Below are 18,119 nucleotides of genomic sequence, written 5' to 3' on the forward strand. Positions count from 1 at the left end.
TTAGCAGCAGTGACAGGCAAAGTTGATGAGAATGACCAGCTTTGGACTGTTCCCATTATGGTTTCTAATATGCTTTGCTTATAGCAATGAAGCATTGATTAAATAATAATTGAATGAAATGCTTTCTCATTTATTTTGTAAAATTATTGAGAAGACCTGTTAAAAGGTAACATTAGATTTCTGTGGTATATATTTCCAATATTGCATTTAAAATGGGAATGTTTTCTAATATTGTCAACTCTGTAATTATGCTAAGGAGAAACTTTCAGTGGAAAGGAAAGCAACAAATAATGCTCCACTGTTCTAAAAAGATTTGCAAACCATCACCTGTCGCTCCCCCTCTCGCGGAGGAACGACACTAGACCCTGCGCTGTTCTCTTTGCCCGGCCCTTCCGGGTTAGCTGCCGTTCCCTCACTCGCGGAGGAATGACACCGTCCCAGGTTAGCTGCCCCCCCCCCCCCCCCCGTGGAGGGGTGGCACCCCCGCTGCTTTCCCTGTTTCCGTGGAGGAGTGGCACACCGCCGGCCGGCTCTCTCGGGGGCTGCTCAGATGTTCCTCAGGTGTTCCTGGTGCATGCTGTCTCTCTCCTCCTTTATAGTCCTCTTCCACCAATCCATGCTCTGCTGCCCACACGCCGAGCACGCTGCTCTCCTCCAATCAAGAGCAGGATCAGCTCCTGCAGCTTGTTAGTCAAATTGGCGAGGCAGCTGTGTAGAAGTTGTTTGCTGTCTCTCAGCGCCATATTGTGGGAGATCAGATGCATAAAATTAGTCTTAGTTCCAGTAATTTAGTCTAGTCTCAGTGGCTCCCCACAATCAACACTGTACTTTCTTCAAATAGCTACAATTTGGGGAGTATTCTTAAAAATATTCATTTGAAAGCTAGAGGTGACAGACACACACACACACACACAGAGAGAGGAGAGAGAGAGAAAGAGAGAGAGAAAGAGATAGAGAGAGAGAGAGAGATCTTCCATCTATTGGTTCACTCCCCAGATGCCCATAACAGCCAGAGCTGGGCTAGGCTGAAACCAGGAGTCAGGAACTGCCACATGGATGCAGGGGCCCATGTGTTAGGGCTATCTTCCAGTGCATTTCCTGGTGCATTAGCAGGAAGCCAGATTGGAAGCGGAGCAAATGGGTCTCAAACCTGCATTCTTACATGGGATGCTGGTATCACAAACCATGCTTAATGCACTGCACCACAACACTGAGCTTCTGGATTATTTAATAGAACTCTAAATTGGAAATTGTTAAACCATTCAGATTGATTGGGAAAAAAAGGTAAAACTGGTAAAAATATTTTATTGATTTATGTCTTGTCTTTTGGCAAGATAAAGAATGGTTATGTCAAGATGAAGTAGCCATTGATAAGATTACTTAACGTTCTAGCCAGGATGTACTGAAGACCAAAACAATTGACAATGAAAGAAAAGAAGGAATGTGTAGCAATGTGGTGTTAAGATTCTATCAGGGCCAGTGTCGCAGCTCAATAGGCTAATCCTCTGCCTGTGGCGCCGGCACCCCGGGTTCTAGTCCCAGTCGGGGCACCGGATTCTGTCCCGGTTACCCCTCTTCCAGGCCAGCTCTCTGCTGTGGCCCAGGAGTGCAGTGGAGGATGGCTGAAGTGCTTGGGCCCTGCATCCCATGGGAGACCAGGAGAAGCACCTGGCTCCTGGCTTCAGATCAGCACGGTGCGCCAGCCGCAGTGGCCATTGGAGGTGAACCAATGGCAAAGGAAGACCTTTCTCTCTGTCTCTCTCTCTCTCACTGTCCACTCTGCCTGTCCAAAAAAAAAAAAATTCTGTCAGATAACTCTGTCCCAGTAAGGACTATGTGGGCTTTCTGGTAAATAGCTTTTTCAGGACTTTGATAAATGAGTTGGAGGCCTTAGATGTGCTTTAAAGCATTGTTCTTTCATCACCTTTATTGGGTTTATTTTAAAATTAACCAGTTGTGTTTCAGTGGATCATATGTACATATATACCATCAAATGAATGAAGACAATGATGAAATTTTGACTAAAAATTTGGATGCTGACTCCTCCCAGGTTGTGTGGGTTTGTAACACTGAGTAGTAGAATTAAATATGGATATCTTGTGTTCTTTTTACTTAGAGAATAAGAGAATTGATTTTCAGCCTAGTTTTAAACTGCTAATTTAGGAAGGAAATAGAAAGAAGTGGCAGTTTTGTTTTTTTTTTTTGAGATGCTTTTCTAAGGGTGATTTTAAAAGAACAGGCAAAGGACAGAGCCACAGCCGTTGCTGCTCAAGATGAGATAAGCAGAAGTGCTGTGTGTGTGTGCATGTGTTTAATGTCACATGGCAGGAGGCATCCCCAGAGCTGTCTGCCTATCCAGGGAGTTGTTTCGTTTGTAGATGATAGAGTTGTACTTGGAAAATACCCAGTTTCCTGCTCCTGCCTCATTATGGACTACACAGGTAAAAGTAAATTTAAATTATTTTTCTGCCAATTAGAATGACATGAGTATAATATTTGAACTTAAATATAAAATTATGTCATGTGTGTCCCTTAAAATTATTAAACAAATTTATTCCTGAGCATGTATGGATTTTTGTGTATATAAAATGTGGTTAATTTGGAACAAACACTTAAGGGAGTTTCTCAAATATAACCTGGTTGTTTCTTCCATTTCAGTTTGGGTTATACTTAAATGGACTTCAACTGTACCCCATAATTAGTCTGCATTTTTCCCTCCTGGGTCAAAAGCTTTGAAGTACAAACATTGGAGCTCAGATTATACTACCCAGAGAATAAAATTCACACATATATATACAGTTCACAGAGAGGTAGTTTCTGTTTTTTGGCATTATTGTGGTTTTTTGCTTGTGTGTGGTCTTATCTTTTGGATGGTGTTAGCATAATGAGATGAATTGGAGAATTCAGTTTTTATCCTAAATTTTCTGAGTACAGACATACCCAGATTTTTCCATTAGGCAACTAGCCTTCTTCCTTTGACAACTATATAGCTGTGTTCCCAGTGTCTAGTTTCACTGCTACGGATTCAGAAATAAAGTTAAGGTTAGACAGACTGGGTGGAGGTGTTTGAGTGAGCAGGGGATTCCTTTGGCTCTAGTGGGGTCAGAGTGTGAGTGGCAGGTGAAGTTGTGATGAACTGAGGATCTCAGTCTCTACCCAAAGTTTGTGAAATCAGTTCAGAAGTCTGTTGCCCTACTTTGAGCATCAGGGTAATGGTGACCCTGTTTGTTGACAGGTTGCTTTTACACTAAAGATTAAAGACTTTTGGAAGATTTTCCCCCCAGGGCAAAAACCCACTTTCCATAACTAGTGTAATGAAAATCCTAGAGTGCATTCAGATTAAGCTCTATGATACTATCTATAAATGACCCCTTTAGACCTATGGATGGATTGTGGCAAGACAGCTTATTATGGTGGTATATAGTTTTTTGTGAAAGTGATATTTATTTTTATTCTTTTATTTTTTAAAAATTTATTTATTTGAAAGGCAGAGTTACAGAGAAGCAGAGGCGGAGAGAAAGAGAGGTTGTCCATCTGCTGGTTCACTCCCCTAATGACTGCAATGGCCCGAGCTGCACTGATCCAAAGCCAGGAGCCAGGAGCTTCTTCTGGGTCTCCCATGCAGGTGCAGGGGCCCAAGGACTTGGGCCCATCTTCCACAGCTTTCTGAGTCCATAGCAGAGAGCTGAATCCAAAGTGGAGCAGCCATGACTTGAACCAGTGCTCACATGGGATGGCAGCACCACAGGTGGCAGCTTTACCCATTATGCCATAGCGCTGGCCCCAAAAGTGATATTTAAATGCAGCTTTTAGGAGCTTGCTGAAGAACTTCTGTGGTAGATACTTTTTGGAAGTAAAATTCTTTAAAGCAGTTGATTGCCAAAAACATGTTTGTTCTGTAAATCTATAATTTCCTATTTTAGGGTTCCTTTAAAGCAAGTTTACCCATATGCAGGGTCTTCACAAAAGTCATGGAAAATGAATATTATGAAAAAAATTATGCATGGATTTCAATTTTTGCATCAAAATAAACATTTTTTAATTCTATTTTCCACAAACTTTTTTTGAAGTTTTCTCATGTGTGTGTATGTTTTGATTTTCTTTATAAGATTAATACACCAGGATTTTTGTTGCAGGGCTCTGAAATAAAATGTACCTATATTTTAGAAAATTCACTCTATATGTGCTACTGTATTGAAGCAAGAACACCTTAATAGCCATTTACAGATAAATCAGATTTTTAAAGTCCTACCCAAGGGCCGGCTTTGTGGTGCGGTTGATTAAAGCACTGCTTCCAACTCCAGCATCCCAGATCAGAGTACTGGTTGCAGTCTCATCTGCTCAGCTTCTGATCCCACTCCCTGCTAGTGTGCTTAGGAAGACACAGAGGATGATTTGCTTCCCTGCGACCCAAGTTGGGAGCCTGGGAGTTACTGGCGCCTAGCTTTGTCCTAGCCAAGCCTTTCTGTTGCAGGCATTTGGGAAGTGAACCAGCAGATGGATAATCTCTTTGTGTCTCTCCCGCTTCTCTCTTTGTTGCTCTGCCTTTCAAGTAAATAAATAGAAGACTTTAAGAAAGAAAAAAAATTACCAGAGAGCTTTATTTTAATTATAAAAATTTTTGTCTTTCTTCCCAGAAGAACGGAATCATTAATTTTTTCATTTTTCTGTATCTTGGGTTGTACCATTAGAACTTTCTCCATTGTTTTTAAAGTAATGTTTGATTTATATGTAGTTGGTATTTTACGACCTACAACATTAACAAGCTAAGTAGACATCAAGAGTAATACTTATAAAAAACTTTAATGAGGACAAAGGAAATTGTTTTAAAGAAATTCAGATGTCGATTTCAAAATTTGTGTGTGTTGTAGAGCTAATTTATGGTTTAAGATCTTGCCACATTAATAAATACATTAAGTAATTTAGTTGTATGATATGATAGGAACCTAGTTTGTCATCTTTAGCCATTTTTATAAACATTTACTTGTTTAAATATCTAGGCATATTTAATTTCATCTGTTAGACTTTGAAGAGAACAGCTCATGTTTTCATTTCATGGGAGAATGAATTCTTTTGGGTTAGAAATGAAAATTTATTTTGCTGTCAGCTCATTTCAATACAACCACTTTTGAAGTAATGGCATTATCATAGCACCAAAGGTGCTATCTTCTACTAGAAAACTGATATTTGACTATAGATTTATTGTAAAAAATTTCTTAAGGGGCCCCAAACACTCTTGGTTATGACTTTTGCCATGCTCCTCCTATCAGATGATTTCCATACTGTGCAGATACATATTCTTTTTTTTTTTTTCTTCAAGATCTCTGTTGAAATATCGCCTTTGTAGGGTGGTCTTCCTGATAATTTATCAGAAGTCACACTCCTATTCACCCATTTAATCACTGCTTATCCTCTTATTTCTCTTTATCTTTAAAATTTATTTATTTATTTATTTACATTTTATTTGAAAGACAGGAAGAGAGAGAGCGAGCGAGCTTCCATTTGTTGGTTCAGTTCCCAAATGCCCACAACAGTTGGGTCAGAGTGTGGCTGAAGCAAGGAACTCAATCCAAGTCTCCCACATGGGTAGCAGATATCCAAGATCTTGAGCTATCACATGTTGCTTCCTAGGGTACACATTAGCAGGAAATTAGAATCAGGAGTACAGCTAGGACTCAAACCCAGGGGCACTCTGACATGGCATGTAAGTGATTTCTTAATTGCCGTTCGGGCCTCCAGGTTACAGAAACCTTCATAGGAGGCAGATGGTGTGATTTGTGTCAGTTCTGCCAGCAAGTGAAATGTTTAATGTTATTGGCATGTGGACTGGTCCTGTTACAGTTGTCTCAAAAGTAGACTTCTCAAAAAATATTGCAGCTTGTAAGTTACTCAAAGTCTGTGCCATGAAATAAATATAGGCCCCCAGAAAAATACATTTTCACATACACGTATACATTCTTTTTTTTTTTTTTTTTTTTTTTTTTTGACAGGCAGAGTGGACAGTGTGAGAGAGAGACAGAGAGAAAGGTCTTCCTTTGCCGTTGCTTCACCCTCCAATGGCCGCCGCGGCCGGCGCGCTACGGCCTGTGTACCGCACTGATCCAATGGCAGGAGCCAGGTACTTATCCTGGTCTCCCATGCGGGTTCAGGGCCCAAGCACTTGGGCCATCCTCCACTGCACTCCCTGGCCACAGCAGAGAGCTGGCCTGGAAGAGGGGCAACCGGGACAGAATCTGGCGCCCCGACTGGGACTAGAACCCGGTGTGCTGGCGCCGCAAGGCAGAGGATTAGCCTAGTGAGCCGCGGCGCTTGCCCCCACGTATACATTCTTATATGTGAGCTGAAAAAGAAGCAAAGAAATGAGTCAGCTAGGCAGTTACTGTGTATGGCCCCGGTCTCCTTTTTAAAATCTCTCTTATCTAGGAACCATTTTCTTATTCAACATTTCCTCTTGCCTTTCTGATTGCCACATCCACCTACCATGTGAGTGACTATTCATATACAACATTTCATATGCAATTTAAAATTCTGGCCTTAGGGTTCAACCAGTTTGAGGTGCACTGCCCTTAGCCCCTTCCTACAATTGTGTTTCAGCAATGTTATTTTTTTTTTTAAGATTTATTTTTTTGAAAGGCAGAGTTACAGAGAGGCGGAGACAGAGAGAGAGAGAGAGAGAGAGAGAGAGACAGAGAGAGAGAGAGACAGAGAAGGAGGGATTTATTTTCCATCTGCTGGTTCACTCCTGAGATGGCCACAATGGCCGGAGCTACGCCGATCCAAAGCCAGGAGCCAGAAGCTTCCTCCAGATCTCCTACACGGGTGCAGGGGCCCAAGGACTTGGGCCATCTTCTACTGCTTTCCCAGGCCATAGCAGAGAACTGGATCAGAAGTGGAGCAGCTGGGACTAGAACCATCGTCCATATGTGATGCTGGCACTGCAGGTGGCGGCTTTACCCACTATGCCACAGCACTGGCTCCACAATGTTATTGATATTCCCCCTTGGTGTTGACTTGATCTATTATTTTTGAAGGGATTATATTTTATTAATTCCTATGATTTTCAGTAGTCTTCTATAATTTTTAATTTTCTTTAGTCATCTTTATCTTTTAAGGATTTTTCTCCTACCACGTTTTCTGTCGTTTTTATATTCCCTTCATTTCATTGAATCCTTAAAATACTATATAATTTTGGCAATTACTTACAAATATTTCAAGTGGCAGAGTAGTTGAGAGCATTGCTTTGGAATGCTTTGGAATGGTTTGAATCCCAGCAAATCTTTTACTACCTCTGTGACTTTGACAAAGCATTTAACCATTTGTCCAATGTGAATAAAAATGGTATCTTCCTCATAGGCTTGTTATGAAGATTAAATGAGTTAATGCATGTAAAGTTCTCAGAATATAGTAAAAAAATTTTAGCTATTGTTTTTTCTTTCCTATAACAAAAGTTTGTTTGTATAATATTTCAGCATTTTTAGTAAGCTAAAGGTCAACTTGTTTTGGATAAATTATAGTACATTCATTCAGTGGAATATTATATGTCCATTAAGAGGGTGAGATTGATCTACCTATACTGACTAGAAAAGATGCTACTGGTACTTTCAGATTGTAAATAATTCGCACTTTCACATTCATATCAGAATTTCATATTTAAAATTGTATCTATTTAAAGTTGTGCCTTTGTGAGCACAAATTTTTGGAAAAGGTATGTCCTTGGATGAATTGGTGGAGAGGAAACTTGAATTCTTGAACTTCCTTCTGTTTATTTTCTTAAAGGTATAGGATTATAGGATTCCATAAACATACTTACTCACACAGATATTCGTATTTACTTTTTGTGCATTTCAGCATTTTCCAAAACATTAAAATTTCTTTGCTTGCTGCATCCAGTAATTAATTTTAATGAAAGTCTGTACATTTTTTCTAGCTGTTTTTTAAAACAGATTTTTAAGAATAAAGCTATGTGGGGAGACTTTGATTTGTCCATTGATTCAAGAAACAGAATATTATCTGCAGTTATTTCTTTGAGTGGATAAATTAAAAAGAAATATATTAGCTACAAATACCCATTCATACATAGGTATGCACTATGCACACAGCTTTTAAAATGACTGAGTTACTGTGGAAAATGGCAGAAATTTCCATAAGGTAAACCAAAGAAAAGTCAGGCAAAAGGAAAAGGGTAGGATGAATGTATGTACACAAATAGATTCCCGGAGCAGTGATTTTTCACATCTGAATAACTGTGATAAAATAACTAATAGCGTAATCACTGACATTTAGGTGCTCACTATGTTTTGAGCAGTGTTCTAAACACTTGTACTAAAATTTTTATTACTTCTGTTTGTATTTATATGTCCAGAATGTATGTACAATGCATATTTTCACACTTGTGATTGAATGTACAGTCCTTATTCTGTCAGTCTACCATAAGCTTAGAGAAATCACATTGAACTTGTTTGTAATTACTTTTTTTCTAGGTGTTTTTTAAAGCAGATTTTTAAGAATAAGACAATATGGGGAGACTTTGATTTGTCCATTGATTAAAGGGAGATTATCTTTCTCATTTCTGATAGCCTTGCCTTGAAAAGTTGCATTTGCTGCATAAAACCAAGAACCCTGATCTGCATGATATTTTTATGGTTAGTTGCTACAAAGCCAGTATTTAAATTTCTTTGAGGTTTCTTGCTGTGCCTTGTCACAGGATGAAGACCTTGTCAGGAGGCAGAATATATGTGTGGTTCTTGGTCTTGTGCATTTTATGACAAAGGAATTCCCCTTTGAATCGTGCTGCTCCCCTGAAGCCCCTGGAGCTTCTGGCTCAAGCAGCGCAATCGGTCTGTGCAGTGTCCCTGACGTCATCCAGCGTATGCATAAGCCCTGCTATTGTCTTACTGCTACAGCAGGGCTGGGGATTGCAGTATCCGCTGTTGCTGCTGCTCCCAGTCCTGCCCCTGCTGCTACCTAGTCCTGCCTCGCTGCATCCCAGAAGAGCCACGTCGGCCTTCCTGTGCCTAGTGGATTTTCAAAAGCAGCTCTTCGGGTTTCGGTGCTGTAGGAGACCTTGCTTTTCAGTAACACGGGAGAAAACTGAAGCTCGTGAGAGGAGAATCTGGCAGCTGGACACAGCTTGGACTGCATTGTCTGGTTTCATGACCCCTGCTGTGTAGCCAGCTCATCTCTTCCCTCTCACAGGCACACGCTCCGTGCTTTTTTTCTCCTTTTTTTTTTTTTTTTTACCCCCACCCCCCCTTTTCTTTCTTTTTCTAATTTTTTTTAAAGCAGCCTCTGCAGCCAGCCATGTTTGGCACTGAATCTTCATGTAAGTAAATGAATCCCTCTTCTCTGCTATTTAGAAATCTGCTTGCTGTCATGGTTTCATTGACTTGGAGTTCGTATCACTTTGCCTTAGGTCGTTTGTATTTTGTATTTTGGCTCTAATTACAAAGGAAATGTTCTCAGGGAAGGGACTCCCCTTAACTGGGTTATTCATCCTTACAGCCAGGGATGTCACTGTGGTCAAATCCAGGCCTCCAAGAGGGAGGTAAGAAGACAGGATCCAGGCAGCCTCCCTGGAACGTGCTAATTGATGGGATCAGGCCTGTCACTGATCTATTGTTGTGGGCTTCGTGATGGTGCTTAAGCCTGAAAATAGATACTGGGAGGATCTGAGGTGATAGCATTTATTAGAAAGGAAAGACAAACTCATATTTTTTATCTCAAGGGAGCAAAACGTATCATTACATATTCTTCTTGCATATTTTTAAGAAAAACATCAGGAGTAGACTTTGTATGTAGGTTAAAAAAGAATAAGAAATGTCTCTATTTTTGAAGATGGGTTTTTTTTTTCCTACAGTGGCTTCAATTTTGATATTCCGAGTAGCATCATAGCCTAGCAACATCATATCCTTCTTAAAACTTACACAGTGAAAGTGCTTTGGTGCAGAGCAGGCCCTGCACAATGGGCTGGGCTGGACAGCAGTTGTAGACAGCTACAATTGGTATTTTAAAAAAATGACCACTAACTATTTGAGGATTACTTAATGTCAGGTATAGAATAATGTAACTTGTCAGTGCTGTAGTACAGGCTCTGCAGAATATTTTGTCATCATCTATAAGCAAAGGTGACAGTTACGAATTTCTCAAGAGACCCAACCCTCTGGCCTAAAGCATTACACATTGGCAAGACACTATCTTTGCAGAGGAGTAGGGGGTTAGGGCAGGAATTTAGGAAAGCAGTTTCTTACAAATTTGTAATTTGACCATTTCTTTCTGATCTCAGGTGATCAGTTTGACTCTTAGCATAGCTGATGGTTATTCCAGAACAGTGCATTTCACAGGAGCTAATAACCCTCAGTTCTGTTGTTTTTTGAATGTTTAAAAGAGTTAGTTATTTTTGTTGTTTAACTGTGGAAACTTCCCATCTCTGAAACCACCAGACTGCCTAATCAAGGTCAAGATAGAGTAACTGTGAGATGTAATGTCCCATTCAGCATGGGACAAAATTATTTCCTAATAATTTAAAAATAATTTTGAATTTGTTTAATGGTAAATTTGGAGTTACTGTCATCCAAGAAGTATAAATAGGTTATTAAGTGGCAAAGACCTTCCAGCTTCCTTTCAGTCATGAGATTTTGTTTATGTAGGAGCCTAGGTATGGACAGAAATATTTACACTGTGTACTGAAGGAAAATTAATCCTGTTACTTTGTTTAGCTGGAAATGGAAATTGACACTCAGTGTGGGAGTCTTTGGGTTCTCCAACTAGGGCCACTGATGTCGTCCTGTCCGTTTGATCAGACAGACACACAGCCATTCTTGATACTTAAACCTGATCTTTTGAAATCGCCCATGTGCTGCTTGGGTATGTTTGAAAAGTGCTGGTTGCTTTTGGTCTCCATAGCTACCAAATTAACGGAACAGAAGAGAATACCATTCTGGAGACAGAATACTATCATGGATGTTTTCAGCAACTTTTGCCTTTCCCGAGGATTGAGTTTTGTGTCTTGCTTGCCACAAGAAGCCCGCCGGCAGCTTTGTATTTCAGTAGATGTTAGATGTTGAGAATGGACTGCCTTCCTCCGATGGGGAAATGCCCAAAGTCTGCCCTCAGAGTTAAGTATTTGTTGTGTGATCTGAAGCATAACTTTTTAGGCCTTTGATTTTTACCTTTTTGGGAAGCCATTATTAAATTGAAGTAGACCATACATACAGAAAATGCCTAAGACTACGTGTGCCACTCAGAATGTTTGCCCAGTCCAGTGCCAGTGCCCGGATCTCAACACACAGCAGTCCATTTCTGCAGGAAGTTCTCTTGTGGTGCTTCCCAGTCAGTGTTACTTCCCCTCTCCATCAAAAGATAACTGCTGTTGTGACTTCTGATGCCACAGGTTCACATTGTGAATGGTTCTTCTTAATTTCCTTTCTTCCTTTTTCGTTGCCTATAAGAGAAAGAAATATCTTTATTTTCATATATTGGAGTAAGTAACTTGATTTTGCGTTTTAGAACTTTGAGTTCAGGAATTAGCCTTAATTAGCCTGAAATAATAATGCTTGATTTAAATATACTTTACCCAAACAACCAGAAAAACAGAATCTTTTTAGATGACTGAAAAAAAATTACCTGGAAGAGTAGACCCTGCTTCATCACACCAATTAATAAATTCTCTTCTGACATCATTTTAGTCAATATCTCCAGCTTTACCACTGACATCTCTAACTTATAGATCTGAATATCCCACTATTATGTAGATAGGCAACAGTCAATCTATTTTGGGCCATTTTGAAACAGAAGTCTTCTATAGTATATACACACTAATCATTGCATTATACTCTAGGAAGTTTGACTTCTGTAACTATGCTACCATCTGGATGTGTTTCATGGAGCTGTACTATCTTTTACTGAAATTTCCCAAGTCTAAAAGTGGGAGTCATATGCCAGGATTTGCAATTTTAGTTTCTATGGTCAGAATAATTTAGGTCTAAGAAGAAAGTACTATCAAAATTTTTTGAGGAGGGTGGTCAATCTAATTTTGTATTTGAGGATACTTAATTTGATTTAATGATAGTTTATATTTTAAAATCAGTCATTTGAATTCTCCCATATTAAAAGAAATTTACTATTAAAATTTTAATGTATTTCTTAAAATTTTTTATTACTTTGATTTGAAATGCAGAGGGGGAGAGAGAGCAAGAGAGAGAGAGAAAGAAAAGAAAAAGAAAAAGAGAGAGAGAGATTTCCTGTTCTCTGGTTCACTTTCCAAATGCCCACAATAGCTGGGACTGAGACAGGCTGAAGCCAGGAGCTGGACACTCAAGCCAGGTCTTCCACATGGATGGCAGAGCCCTCACCTGCTGCCTCCCATAGTATGCACAAGCTGGAAGCTGGAATCCGGAAATAGAGCTGGGGCTCAAACCCAGGCACTCCGATATGGGATGTTGGTGTCCCAAGCAGCACCAAACTTGTTCTGCCTATTAAAGTTTTTAAAAGGAGAAAAAGTTTTCAGGGAGAAAGGGAGAAAAGAAATTTGTTCATCATTTCTTGCTGTGGAGGAAGGAAAACTTACTTTGCCCTGCTACCATTTAGTTACATCCTCATAAGGCCGGTTATTCTCTAAAGAGAAGGTATTTTAAGTATGATGAACATTTATTCAATTAGCATTTATTGGGCCCATTTCTCCTCTTCTTTCCCCTTCCATGTTTAACTTTTTCAATTCCCAAGGGTATCATTTAAAAATGTAGTGCTGGGAATCATGCCAGGCTCTAACACATTGACTTGTCTTCCAGTATACCTACCTTATTAGTCTGGTGATAAGAGCACCAGCTTCCCTGCTGAGAAACAGTATCCATAGGGCAAAGAGTATCATCTGATCTGTCCTCGGAACATTTTGTTAAAATAAAGAGAACATCTAGACCATCTGTGAGGGGTGAAGAGAAATCACCAAATGCCAACCAGGCAGCAGTGTGGGACCCACCCACCTGAACTTAGTGGAAAAGGGGAAATAGTGGTGAGGGGCAGTAGTGATACCTTTCAAGCTGTGTCTTCCCCACCTTCCTTTGATGCCCACATCATGTTGAGTAGGAAGCCAGAGGCTGGATAGGATTTGGTCTATGTGTGATGACCCGTGTGATTTGTCTGTGATGGGCATCACAAATTCAGCTGTTGCCTTATACTTGCATTACTGGTGAATGCAGTGAGTTGTAACTGACAGCCTCTCAGTATTAACAGCGAGCATGTGCCACATTACAAAGAACAAGGTAATTATCTCAAATTTTGAGCCATTGTGTGAGAGGTAGTCACATGAATGTATTCTAGTGATATTGGATCTCAAAGACGTCATAAGTAAATGGTATCTCTCCCTTCTCATGTGTGCATCCCAGAACCCTTCTTGACACCTGCTCAAAGGAGAGATTCAACTTGTGTCTATTGTTTTGGTGTAATTTCTGTGAATTTTGTTGATGTGAATAGGACTATGATCAGTCCACATTGGACAGTTTCACCACTGAGCCATTTCTCGATATAAATACCTGGTCATTATTAAATAATTGTATCAGAGACAACTGTTTCTGCTATTAGTATATTTGACATTTTAGTAGTATAACTTGTTTTCTCATTTATCATATAAAACTGATCATAATTTAGGAAAACCAGCCTTTCCTTTCCTACAACTTTAATCAGATTGTTAGTATTTAGTTTTTTTGGAGTTAGGTACTTAAATCTTCACACAAAAACAAATTCTTAAGTATACACAAAACCTCACCTCTAAGTCTGCACTTGGAGTATTGTATATAAAATAAAATATTATTATAAGACTTTAGATAAGTAGACTATCACATACTGCTAAAGTCACAAATACGGAAAAATAATTATGGATTATAAAGATATGTGTTGGGACATGGGAACTTGGGAATCTAAGGCTCATATACTAATTCTGACTAGACATCATATTGCCCTTTCTTCTGGAAACATACTAATTTGAAATTTTCTTTTGAGTTTCTTCTCTGACTTCTCTGATAATAACTGACATTGTAACTTTTAGCATCAAGAGAATATTTTAAACTAAGTAAGATGAGATTTTTTTCAGTCTGATTTTTAATATACTTATTTTGCTAGCAAAAAATGGAATAAAAATAGCCAGTGGTTATTTTTAAATTCTCAGATTTCTTATTTTCATTTCAGTATTGGCTTCCCAAATTGTTAGTCTGAAAAGTTTGTTTAGCGAAAATCAAATGTGAGTTTTGTGATTTGTTTTTTCATTGTTACAATGGACCAGATTCATATCCTGTATAAGCGGTAGGGAATCTATTGGGGAAAATTGCCATATATGGAAACTTTCCTCATTGAATCCCCATGGAGTTACACAGGATGTGAATAGGATTCATTGTTATGCATTCTGAGCTGGGAAAGTCACTTATGTGTATTTTTTAAACAATAATAGTAACTGCATTAAATTAAATTCAAATACTGTTAAGCTTTCAATTTGAGACTATAGGAGATACTACAATATGAACTGAATGGTCCCTTTTGTTGGTTTTTTACTTTTTTGAGGAGTATTGACATCCCTCCTTTTTTCCCCTAATCTGTATAAATTAACACACTAATGTTTTTAATTAGAATATGTGTATTTTAAATTAAGAGGAAGGATCACACAGTGAGCCAGGAAGCAGAGAGAGTATGCCCAGCTCAGGCTTTTGGAACCAATTCTCTTGTGAGAACTACATTCTGAGGGCAAGCCCCCAATGATCTGAGGACCTCCCACTGAATCCACCTCCTAGGCCCCATAACAGCGTCTAGTTTCTACCCTCTTAGTACCATTTGCTTATGAGTTTGGAAGCCAAATCCTGTCAATTCATAGCAATACATGTTATAGAAAGGACAGTGACCACATGCCAGATACCATGACTAAATATAGACTGTGGCTCTTGATTGCCTGGACTCAAATCTTGGCATTACCATATTCTGTATGGGTTTGGCCATCTATCATCTAAACTCAAAGTGCGGTGTATCTAATGAACTCTTGGTGTTAGGCAAATTGGCTATGTGGGGCCAGGATATCTTGTTAAGGGGGCCTGTATTAAGGAGCATCTGTAGAGAGTAGTGTCCAACAGTGGTAAAGACTGGCTGAAGGAAGGGAGGTAATGCTTTCTAAGACTTTGTGGAAATTTGAGAGGTCTATCGTGGGGATCTTTAAAGGGACCCAGTAAGAGACCTGAAGGGAGGGGACTACATGGAACTGGATTACATGGGTCAAGGTTGGCAAATGCCCTACATAGTTCTACTAGTCACCTTTGAGGCAGGCATCACTAATTGATCACAACAGGATTGGGATAAGCCACTAAATGTTGGGATGTTCTCCACTTAAAACACTTTATTGTTACAAGTGTTTTTCATGTCCATGTAATAGTCACCTAAATAAATATTCAAAAAATGTACAGCACTTACTGAATTAAAAATTAAGAAAATTAGTGTTTGAGAAATGTTCTTCTGGTTAGAATGGCTCTCATACAGAAATCAACAAACAAATGCTGGTGAAGATGTGGGGGAAAAAAGATACCCTAATTCACTGTTAGTGGCAATGTAAATTCGTACAACCATTGTGGAAGACAGTATGGAGATACTTCAGAAAGCTAGAAATAGGTATACCATATGACCCAGCCATCACATTCCTGGGAATTTACTAAACAAAATGAAGTCAGCATATGAAAGAATTATCTGTACCCCTATGTTTATTGTAGCTGAATTCACAATAGCTAAGATACGGAATCAATTCAGATGTTCATCAGCTAAAAACTGGATAAACAAATTGTGGTCTATATACATTATGAAATGCTACTCAGCTGTAAAAAAAGAATGAAATCCTGTCTTTTGCAACAAAATGAATGCAACTGGAATGTGGGGAGCAACTCGGACTAGACTAAGTTACTGGAATTAAGACTTATTCTATGCATCTGCTCTCCCACAATATGGCGCTGGGAGAGGAGGAAACAGCTTCTACACAGCTGCCTCCAGTTCAACCAATAAACAGCAGGACCTGCTCCTGATTGGAGGAGAGCAGCGTACTCGGCGTGTGGGTAGCAGAGTTGGGATTGGTGGAAGAGGACTATAAAGGAGGAGAGAGACAACATGCACGTGGAACATCTATCTGAAGGAACACCTGTGCAGCCCCCGAGAGAGCCGGCCGGCGGTGTGCCGCTCCCCCGCGGAAGTGGGGAAAGTGGCTAGGGGGAACCGCCCTTCCACGGAGGTGGAAGGGATGGTAGCCAACCCGGGAAGAACCAGCAGCAAACCCGGGGAGGGCCGAGCAGACGAAAGAACAGCGCAGGGTCCTGTGTCGTTCCTCCACGAAGACGGGGAGCGACACTGGAAACCATTACACTTAGTGAAATAAGCCAGTCCCAAAAAGATAGATACCATGTTTTCCTTGATCTGTGGTAACAGAGTACCAAAAAATGTAATATATATGAGTGAAACTGACATTTTGAGATTTGATGATTGCTTTACAGCCCCCTGTCTTTACTGTTGATGAACAGTGTTTTTTTTTTTTTCTTCTTACTATTTATTGAACTCTTTACTTAGTGTAGGTTTAATCTTAAGAGTATAAAGTAAACTGATAGTAAAACATAAAAAATAAGAGAGGGCATAAGAGAGGAAGGAGGAGGAAGGGTGAGAGCATGGTGGGGAGGGAGTGTAGGATGGGAAGTATCACTGTGTTCCTAAATCTGTATATGTGAAATACAAAAATTTGTTTACCTTAAAATTTTAAAATAAATAAAAAATATGTCCCTGTATATATAAAATAAATACACTATTCTGTGTCACATATGGTGCCCAGCAATTTCAATGGGATAATGATTCAATTACCACTGATCTCTTTTGAATTAAATTTATACCAGAAGAAGACATATCCCCAGAGCATAGCAGGGCACATTGTATATATCAAGCCCTGATATTCTTTCAAATTTGAATTTGCTGTGGATTAAGGCAATATCATTTGAAAATGTGATGTGAATTTTTAGGGGCCTAAGGTGAGTTTAGTAAATTTTTTCTAGGTTAAGGAGTTTATCTACACATGTACTGGTACATGTCATAAACATGTGAGTAAACAACTCCTGTCATTCTTTAGAGCAGCAATGAGTGACACAAATAGAATAAAACTAGCATATGAACTTCTATTCCTAAACCCAGATTTGTTAATGGGTAAGCTGCCATGTACTGATAACTTGACCACATCTGATCTAAGTTCACTTAATCATTTTTAAAAGTTATTATCTTAAAATAAAAAAATCAGTATAATGAGTTTATTTATAGTGTGGAAACAGGATTATTTGTAATCCTCATATAATTTCAGCAACTAGAAAAATTATTTCCATTTCTTTAAAAAAAAACATTCATTTATTTGAATGACAGAGTGAAAGCAGCGGCAGGGCAGGGGTTATGAGGTGGAGATCTTCTATCCCTTAGATCACTCCTTAAGTGCCCATGACCATCAGGGCTGAGTCAGGTCAAAGCCAGTAGCCAGGAACTCAGTCTGGGTCTACCCCATATTGGTGGCAGGGACTCAAGCATTTGAGTCATTGTTTTCTGCCTTCTAGGCACATTAGCAGGAAACGGAAATGGAAGCAGAGGAGCCGGGACTCCAACCAGGCACTCTGATATGGAGTGTGGGTGTCTCCAGCAGTTGCTTGACTTGCTAGGCCACAGCACTGCCACAGTTTATTTTCCATTTCTTTGTGAGGATTTTGCAGTTAAGATTCAGGTGTTTTGGAACAATTTGGGCAGTAGCGAGGCTGATTGGGGTGAGTATGTATTAGGAAATCACCATGACCAAGTTGGAGCATTCTTTATTTCTTCTGCCACCCCTGGCTACTTCTAGGACATCTTGGGCTAGAGGAGCACAGGTGATTCACCTCTGGGGTTTCCCATCTGAAACTTACTCTGGTGCTTTAATTTAATGGTGTTTGAGCTCTCTGTTGCTACCTAACAAATCACCCCAAATTGTAATTGCTCACAAGTATCTAGGGGTGTGTGTCTTGTACAATGGTAGGAAACTGCTTGGGACACTTGCATCCCATATTAGAGAGCCTCATTTGAGTCCTGGCTCCTATGCTTCTCATCTAACA

At 39.5% G+C, this 18,119-nt stretch overlaps 1 protein-coding gene across 31 annotated transcripts in view; it reads left to right on the plus strand.

Moving 5' to 3' along the window:
• The window catches only part of ST7 (suppression of tumorigenicity 7), a 295,626-nt gene that overhangs the window by 56,345 nt on the left and 221,162 nt on the right, over window positions 1–18,119 (plus strand). For 4 of the 31 annotated variants that reach the window (XM_070069836.1, XM_070069835.1, XM_051847999.2 and 1 more), the window contains exon 1: window positions 8,911–9,322. In XM_070069836.1, coding sequence (XP_069925937.1) covers window positions 9,301–9,322 — 22 coding nt within the window. In that variant the 5' untranslated portion in view covers window positions 8,911–9,300. 31 annotated transcript variants of the gene reach the window in all.

Source organism: Oryctolagus cuniculus, chromosome 3 (genome assembly GCF_964237555.1).
Source record: "Oryctolagus cuniculus chromosome 3, mOryCun1.1, whole genome shotgun sequence".
NCBI classification, from domain to species: Eukaryota; Metazoa; Chordata; class Mammalia; order Lagomorpha; family Leporidae; genus Oryctolagus; species Oryctolagus cuniculus.